The sequence below is a fragment of the Zea mays genome, chromosome 2 (genome assembly GCF_902167145.1).
Source record: "Zea mays cultivar B73 chromosome 2, Zm-B73-REFERENCE-NAM-5.0, whole genome shotgun sequence".
Lineage (NCBI taxonomy): Eukaryota > Viridiplantae > Streptophyta > Magnoliopsida > Poales > Poaceae > Zea > Zea mays.
Genome location: NC_050097.1, coordinates 221,061,912 through 221,071,002, shown reverse-complemented (window position 1 = coordinate 221,071,002; position 9,091 = coordinate 221,061,912). Strand labels below are relative to the sequence as shown.

Sequence of the window (9,091 nt, the reverse complement as noted above, 5' to 3'; positions counted from 1 at the left end):
GGGCATGGGGAGGGTGAAGTCGTAGTAGCACCAGGTGCCCACATTAGATTCTTAATAGAATACTAGTTAGGTGCTCGTGTGTTGCAACGACACACAAATTGTTATGGGAGATATGTTGCTACTCGTCCGAGTCGATGACGGGCTATCATTGTTGCTAGTTATCATCATCCAGATAAGGATAGGAGGATCCAGGATAGTAAGAAGCATGAGGTTCTACACTGAAACCGAACAGAGCTTGGCAGCTCCCATCTTGCGAGACGTGATGGACGTGTCCATCTTGCAAAACACATTGGAGATCTTCTTACAGGGATAACATTACAAATGCCACAAGATTGAATAAGCTGAAGTAAACGCTCAACATCCACAAACACCTTAATCCTCCATCGTGCAGTGCACTTTAATATGCAAACACTCCCATCACTCACTCTGCCTGCAGTTCATAACCTCTCATGCAAATTCATCCCCTATCAAAGAATGTACTGAAGTCAAAAAAGTCTCCTATGACTCATCATATGATTAGTTGTGGTTAGTTAAGAATACAGTATGAACTCAACACAAAAGAGCTGGCATTGTGATCAACTGGTCACCCCGTAACTTCACAAATGTTCTCTCACAAACAAACATCTACGACAATACAATCTAGTACATGTTAGTTCCTCGTTTAGATACCTAGACTACAATCTTTAGAGATAAGACAATCCATTGCAAAACCCTGCAATCAACATAGGTACTTCTCCAACAGCGATGTCCTTCATTCATCATCTGCTAAAGCATCCTCATCATCACCTAATAGCTTTATATCCTCATCATCGAGTGTGTTTCCTGGCTGAGATTTTGACTCTTCTCTACCAAATTCTATGGATTGAAAGCCGAGAAACCACTATGAAACTAAAAACATCTATTAAAGCTTTTTTAAGCACATCACAAAGCATGGTGTACACATGATGTAGAGGATATGTACTCACTCTTTAAATTTTGGAGAGTTTTCTCAGCATCTTGAGCTTGAGCTTCATCTCTTGTTTTTTCAATGCCTATTCCATTTTCATTATTAAATAGAACCTGGAACACAAAATAGATAAGGTGAATGTGAAATGATTAACAAGAAATTTGGTACTATCACTGTATAAATCTAGGAGTAAAATGCACATGGAGATCTTAAACTTATCTTGGATTCTCACTTAGGCCATAAGCTCTCAAAATGAGGATTTAGGTCGTTAAACCTATTAGGCGGTTCACTCCAAGAGAAAATCAGGTCCATATCGAGGACACTTAAAAAAGTTGAAGGACCTATAATCCTCGCTTTGAGATTTTATGCACCTAGGTAAAAATCTAGGAAAATTAAGGATATTGAGTGGAAAACTTAAGGATATTGAGTGTGTTTTACTCTAAACCTAAAAATGCATAACTAAGCACCACATAATTTAAACCTATAGCAGCTTTCAAGCCTTGTTACATTAGGAGCATCTGTAGACACTAAGGCTACATGCTTTTTGTCAAGTGTAAAATATTTTATCAATCACCAGAAAACAAAACTTCTAGATAAGGATGTTGATGTGCACTCAGACAATATATGGTAACATAGCTCTTTCAATTCAATATGGATACAATTGTTGACAAAAGAATATACATTATGAATACCGGTAAGTCACAAATTTAATAATACTAACCTCTACAGGAAATAGCCTACTTTTCCCACTGCTTACAGTAGATCTAAATTCCACCTGTACCAAGAAGAGTTTGGGATTACATCAAGGCCAAATAAGAAAACAAATACAAGCTAAAACAACATGGAAGAATACCCTAGAGTCACGTAGCCGCCCAATTTTTTGCAACACTGTGACATAAATTGAGGGGGTTATTGCTAGCAAGTCCCCATTTGGCTGGATATTCCTAACTCCTCCAGTACCTCGAATAGGCATTCCCTCGTCATCTAGACCGAAGATTCCAGTTAGTTACTTAAACCAGCAAGTACTAATTTCTATGATGTTGGTTCCTATCTATGTAGTTGCTTATTCTTTTTCCCTTTCACAAAAATTTCAGTTATTGGATACGGCGGGGAATTGTGACCCTCTATGCTCAGCTGATGAAGTTAGATCACAGTACTTTGAAGCTAACTACAAACCAAAAAATTACCTTATAAAATCTTAAACTATCATTGGCACAGCCTTGACTGGAGCAGTATACAATATTTTTACTTGTTATTTACATGATTCCATCATTCAGTTCAATTATCGATGCAACATACACATGACCTTCTATTTTGCTAGGGTACAGCAAAAACATGTTAGTAGTATTGTTAATGAAAACATGGTCTAATTAGTTGCACCAACAAAAAAATTAATTTTATTGCTCCACAACTCTCTCTACTGAATAATGCTAATTGAAACTTTCTGTGTTTCAATCCATGACGTTTCAGCTTTCGTTGCCCCTGATACTTTCTGATTCTTCTGGGTGATAAACAAGATATTCTGACCTTGTCCTACACACTTTAACCATAGCTCTACAATGTGTTTCCCAAGGTGGACATGCTGACTCTGTTGTTAGCTTTTAATCTTAAACATCATTCTTGATTTATATAGAGTTGGCAATATTCTTCGGATATGACATGATGGTGGCATGTATGTATTGCACGGTGCATGCTACATAATTTGTTTCACATGGGAATATCCAATTTGTGTTTAGTTCAACATCTCTACTATATTCTTAGTTATTGCCAAAAAATTAAAGTACCAAAAAATTGGGGATAACTATTACCTTTCTCAAATATCCCACCAGTTTCATCAACTACCAGCATGCAATCTGTCACCACTCCATGTACGCCAGCAAGCCACCTCAGGTTCATACTCATGTGCTCTTGAAAGCCTTAACTATGACATCAACAATTTCCTTCTTCCTAGTGCTGGCCGTTAAACAATCGTACTCAGTCGGCACAATGATCGCAAAGAAGTTATCACTGAGGCTACCTGCAGAAAAAGGACCATAAGCATCTCAAAATGTTTAGCCCTAAAAGCCAAGATGCATTCAGGAACACCTTCTCTTACAAATCAAATGATATCTGCTAAGTAAAAGTATATTATCATTTGAAGCAACCATTGGACATAGGCTATGTTTGACTAACAAAGCAATACATATAAATTACCTGTAAAACAATGCAGACCATGGATTCTTCCTAGAGAGAGGTTAAAGAACAGAATAGTGGACTCACACTCATTTAGTATAGTATGTGAAATACTATTAGTTTAATAGAAGAAAAGTTCACAACTGATGCTCCATATTCTTTTAGGGTGCAAGCATAAAAGGATCCATATTTATCTTGGGTTTATGAAGATAGCCAAATGCCATGTGCATTTCTACCTATTAGAATTAACTAATGAGTTATTATGCCGAATCTTGACAAACCCATAACATGGGGCACCTAATTCAAGTTTAAATGAGGTGTAACATGTGGCTTTGATACTAAGAGCACGTCCCTGTGAATACCAGACAACCGCCAGTGATCCTGATCTTCAAGATAAGAGCCATCACTCCATCTCATAACTTGAATAGCAAGAACATTTTCCTTGTCCGAATCACAAGGATGGCAACAATCGGTAATTTCAAACTCAGCAGGAAGCATGTTTTCCTGGCTGCATTGATACATTAAGTATCTCTCAATCAAATAAACAATTCATTACAAATCTATAATTACTAAAATAGAAACAGATAGAGCACCATAAGAACTATTGTCTCCAAAGTGTCCTAAAATATTATATTGCCCTTGGTAGCGGCATTGTTGCATTGAAATTTTGGGACTGGCCATGAGGCAGACAGTCCGGCCCCAAGTTAATAGAACAAGCTTGGTTCTCGCGGTGCATCCACACTCCATAGTGGATGCTTTTAGGTATTCTCCGCTAGTTACAGTGGGTGCAATTTGAGTGTAAATTATATATAGTGAAAACAGAAAGTTAAGTTTGTTATGTTAAGTATAAATGAGATAAATTATAATAAAGAAGTTAAGAAGCAATTCCAAAATAAATTACCTTGTGCATACTCCTGCCCAAAGACCCTATCAGCATCGAACTCTTTCTTAATCCCGACTGACTTGACCGTGATCCTCTCCTGCTCGACAGTAACCGGTGACTCAGTGTTCAAAAGCGGTCAGACCCGACAGAAGACCCCGACACTTCCTGGACGTTGCCCAAGCTCTAGAGCTCAGACTGGTGGGAATCAAAATCCAAGCTCTTTCACATAACTGCTGGTGTCATGGACTGAAGGTTGTACCTTTCAAGTTAATTAGCTTGTCGAGCGCTTCCCGCCGTCTCCTGTCAACATGTCGTTGCCGCGCTCACCCACTCGAAATCTCCTCTAAAATAAACGCGGGATTGAGATAGTTCTGTCAGGTGTCATTGTAAGGTTCACCATCACTCAAACAGGTGACTAAAAACATGTGAAAAATAGTAGACATGTCTGGCATACCAGTCTAGTTTACCATTCTTATCAAGATTGTTTGCACCTGTGCATCCTCCATATGAAGCAACTATTTGCACTAATCAAATAATAACAATATTGGTAAGCAAGGTTATCAAGTCATCCCCTAGTTGGGCTTATCGGTGTAATGGCAATCAGTAGTATTTTAACAAAACATCATCGCAAAATGATATTTATGCAAGGAAATAACCAAAAAAGAAGGATCTTACAATACTTGAATGCATCCAACTCCAGGGCAATGCCAAGCAAAAACTCGAGCTGGTGGTGGATCAAATCCACGTATCCTGAAAAGCATGGACAAATAATTTCACCCTGTGTTCAAAGTGAGAAACTCAAATAAACAAGGTCCAAGAAATAGAGAGGAAATATTCCATAGAATAGGACCAAAACAGTAGTGCCATCAGAATAGGACCAAAACCGAGCTAAATCATTTGCACATGTACCTAATGTTTTATGTAACATTAATTTCTGTCAAGAATTCACTAATTCTTTGTTTTGACTCAGCTGCAAGTTTTTTAATTGCAATTTGAGTGCCATATTTCGGGTTTCCCCAAGCCTAGAACATGTTGTGTTAGCCATTACTACAATATTGATGTTATTTAGTCTTTATCTAGAACTGATCTAAAGATCAAAACAAGGACAGAAGCAAGCAGGCGAGTATTACTGTATTAATTATCAAATGTCAAACAAATTGATTGAGAAATCGGTTTCATAGTGGAGTGTGTAAAAATGATCCTTTTAGCAGTACTCTATTGTCACTACATAATAAAGGCTTACAACAATCACTTTAAAGCCGCTAATGAAAAAGATATGCTACAAATAAGACAGTTTTGTTTTGATCCCTAGCAAACATAGAACAAATCTTGCAAGGTCACCATAAAGCATTCCACCAAACTACTCGCACATTATTAAAAAGAAATGTGAAGTGGTATCCATCAGACTACAGATTGGGATCGAATAAAGGACCTCCTTCACCATCAGATAAGACTACAGATTGGGGATCCATAGAACAAATTGTTTTCTTTTCCACTCAACTCGGTTCTTCCAGGCAACAGATTCATGTCCATACACGAGACCGCTATGGCAGAACAAATTGTTTTCTTTTCCACTCGACTCTGTTCTTCCAGGCAACAGATCCATATCTGCTGCCCCTGCCAAAGAAGATCTAGTTTATCCAGCGATAGAGAAGAACCAGCCTACAAAGAATAAATCGAGCATACTCTGTTCTTCCAGGCAAACTGGGCTAAAAAAGAACCAGCCTACAGAGAATAAATCGGGCTCCAAAATAATCGACCTAGCCTACAAGGAACAAACTATTAATGATGGCGAGGGGCTAGGACCGACGTGTCCTCCCCCTTGGCCTGTCATGCCATGAGATGGCGAGGGGCCAAGACCCAAATGCGCAATAGTGGATGCAGAGATGGGACCACCTTGGCAGTGGTAGAACGTCGAGGCAGAGTGTGGCCATCGCGTCAGGCTTGGTGGCGAAGGATCCGAGTGAGCGGGAAGGGAAGGTGTCTCCATTTTCTAGGGGGTGCTTACTGCGTGGCTGGGCGAGGCGGCACAGTGGCAGCGGAGAAGACGGACATATCCTCGATGGTGGGCTTCTCCTCAAGGTCTTCTGTTGCTCGTGCTCGTCCTCTGGTGGCGACGGTGCACCTCGCCGGCGGTGGGGCAGGGAGGCGGGGTGCGGCCATCGCGTTGAGCTTGGTGGCGTGTTCGGAGGATCCGAGTGTGTGGGAGAAGGAGGGATGGATGCCTCACGGTAGACGATGGGGCGCAGAGGATGGCAGTGCGCGCTAGATGCTGGGAGGGGGCGGAGGCACAACAGAGTAAGGGGATTGGCGTGTGAGAGGAGGTTCACGAACTCGGGAGGAGGTTCACGAGCGTCACATTCAATGCGATGGTCGCCCAGGAGGAGGTTCACGAGCTCGGTCGAAGCCTGGACGGAGGCAAATTGGTCGAGGAAGAAGGCGCTCCTGGAGGTGAGGCTGCACCTGCGAAGGGTGACGACGGCACCACTCTTCGCCGCGTGCATAAGCCGGGTAGGACTGGGGCGGACGGACATGGCCGCCGTTTTGGCTCGTGCGGTGAAGTTGGCGGTGCAGTGTAGGAGCTACGTTAGGGTTTAGGACATGCATTTCGGTGGGAGGCATCAACGCGATAGTGGGACACAAGACGGTGGGACAGGGACGACTCATGGGGCGGGGGCATGGTGATGCTACTGTGGACGCCCACACTGCATCCTTATAGAGTAGTAGAGATTAGGTGAGTGACCGTGCGTTGCAACGGGAACATATAATACCACAATAACTTATATGGGCCGGTTGTTGGGGACTTGTTCTCAAATGCTAAGAGTTAAGAACAAGGCAACATTGTGAGCACCTAGAGGGGGGTGAATAGGTGATCCTGTAAAACTTAAACTTATAGCCACAAAAACTTGGTTAATTGTTAGCACAATAATTGCCAAGTGGCTAGAGAGGAGTCAAAACACAATAACCACAAGAATTCAATCACAGAGATGACACGGTGGTTATCCCGTGGTTCGGCCAAGTACAAAACTTGCCTACTCCACGTTGTGGCGTCCCAACGGACGAGAGTTGCACTCAACTCCTCTCAAGTGATCCAATGATCAACTTGAATACCACGGTGTTCTTGCTTTTCTTTTCTTATCGCGTTCGCGAGGAATCTCCACAACTTGGAGTCTCTCACCCTTACACTTGAAGTTCACAAAGAAGCACGGAGTAAGGGAGAGAAGCAACACACACAAATCCACAGCAAAATGCGCACACACACGGCCAAGAATCGAGCTCAAGAGACTATCTCAAAGTTCTCACTAGAACGGAGCTCGAATCACTTAGAAAGACAAACGAATGCGCAAAGACTGAGTGTGGATGATCAAGAATGCTCTAAGGTTGCTTGAGTGTCTCCTCCATGCGCCTAGGGGTCCCTTTTATAGCCCCAAGGCAGCTAGGAGCCGTTGAGAACAAATCTGGAAGGCCATCCTTGCCTTCTGTCATCGGGTGCACCGGACAGTCCGGTGCACACCGGACACTGTCCGGTGCCCGATTTATTTCCATAACAGCGCAGCCGACCGTTGCCGACCGTTGAAGATCTGGGAGCCGTTGGCGCACCGGACATGTCCGGTGCACACCGGACAGTCCGGTGCCCCCTTCCGACCGTTGGCTCGGCCACGTGTCTCGCGCAGATCGCGCGGCCGACTGTTGGCCCAGCCGACCGTTGGCTCACCGGACAGTCCGGTGCACACCGGACAGTCCGGTGAATTTTAGCCGTACGCTGTCGGCGAATTCCCGAGAGCGGCCTCTTCGCCCGAGGCAGCCTGGCGCACCGGACACTGTCCGGTGCACCACCGGACAGTCCGGTGCCCCAGACCGAAACAGCCTTTTTGGCTGTACACAGCCAACTCTTCTTCATTCTGTTTCTAACACTTAGACAAGTATATTAGTACACAAAACCAATGTACTAAGGCTTAGAAACATACCTTTACTTGTGATTTGCACTTTGTTCATCCATGGGCATGGATTCACATTTAAGCACTTGTGTAGGCACTCAATCACCAAAATACTTAGAAATGGCCCAAGGGCACATTTCCCTTTCAATCTCCCCCTTTTTGGTGATTTATGCCAACACAACATAAAGCAACTAGAACAAGTGCAAAATCACTTCAAATAAAATAAATTCGAGTTTTATTCAATTTTGGCATATATGGATCATCCTTTGCCACCACTTGGTTTGTTTTTGCAAATCAACCTCAAATCTCTACCTCTAAGTCAAGCACACATGTTGAAGCATAAAGAGAGTCATTCCAAAAGAGATTGATCAAAGATTTCAAAAACTCCCCCTTTTTCCCATAATCAAGATTTCTCCCCACAAGAAACCAACTTTTGATAAAAGAGACAATACAAAGAGTTTTGACAAACCAAAAGCTCTATTCTACTAATTTCAAAATTTCTCAAGTGGTAGCTGATCCATCTATTGCTTTGGCCTTTATTTTCTCCCCCTTTGGCATCAAGCACCAAAACGGGATTAATCTTGGCCCTTTAACCCCATTGCCTCACCAAAATCTTCAATTAAGAGCAAATGGCAATGAGATGAACTTGGAATAGGTTACCCTCTCATCGGAGTGCAGTGGAAGTCTTTCATGGTCCAAGTCCACCTTTTCCCTTTCAATTCTCCTTCGAGACTAAATCAAACATAACTCAAGCATATGGTTAGTCTCAAAGGGTCAAGTTGTAACACAACTCCCCCTAAAAATGTGCATCACTTTGCACCGGACTTGTGAGGTCCAGGGAGTGTTTGTACAACTTGAGCACCACAATAAGCAACAAAATGCAGAATGAACATGATCAAAGGCATAAACACATGTATGCTACAATTCAATCCAAGTTCCGCGAATCTAAGACATTTAGCTCACTACGCAGCCTGCAAAAGGTCTTCTCATCTAGAGGCTTGGTAAAGATATCGGCTAGCTGGTTCTCAGTGCTAACATGAAACACTTCGATATCTCCCTTTTGCTGGTGGTCTCTCAGAAAGTGATGCCGGATGTCTATGTGCTTTGTGCGGCTGTGCTCAACAGGATTTTCCGCCATGCGGATAGCACTCT

The 9,091-nt window shown here is 42.6% G+C and overlaps 1 protein-coding gene and 1 pseudogene across 2 annotated transcripts; one reads left to right on the top strand and one right to left on the bottom strand.

The window, feature by feature from the left end:
* Positions 1-481: 481 nt before the first annotated feature.
* Positions 482-6,614, bottom strand: LOC100381717 (LOC103649331-like pseudogene; annotated as a pseudogene). The gene is made up of 9 exons (NR_159422.1): positions 6,010-6,614; positions 4,677-4,751; positions 4,456-4,525; positions 4,261-4,344; positions 4,020-4,098; positions 2,755-2,963; positions 1,668-1,721; positions 966-1,317; positions 482-855 (listed from the first exon to the last, which is right to left on the bottom strand). The product of NR_159422.1 is annotated as a protein-like pseudogene (transcript).
* LOC103649331 (uncharacterized) lies at positions 2,405-4,231 on the top strand. Its single transcript, XM_008673631.1, has 3 exons — positions 2,405-2,451; positions 2,728-2,958; positions 4,015-4,231. Exons 1-3 carry the CDS (start codon positions 2,405-2,407, stop codon positions 4,229-4,231), a joined length of 495 nt encoding a protein of 164 aa, XP_008671853.1.
* Positions 6,615-9,091: the final 2,477 nt, after the last annotated feature.

Excerpts from the sequence above, each read along its gene's own strand:
- LOC103649331 (XM_008673631.1), top strand. The coding sequence starts at position 2,405 with ATGACGTTTCAGCTTTCGTTGCCCCTGATACTTTCTGATTCTTCTGG. Across the intron at positions 2,452-2,727 it reads ATACTTTCTGATTCTTCTGG|TACCAAAAAATTGGGGATAA; the intron begins GTGATAAACAAG and ends AAAAAATTAAAG. Across the intron at positions 2,959-4,014 it reads GCAAAGAAGTTATCACTGAG|ATTACCTTGTGCATACTCCT; the intron begins GCTACCTGCAGA and ends ATTCCAAAATAA.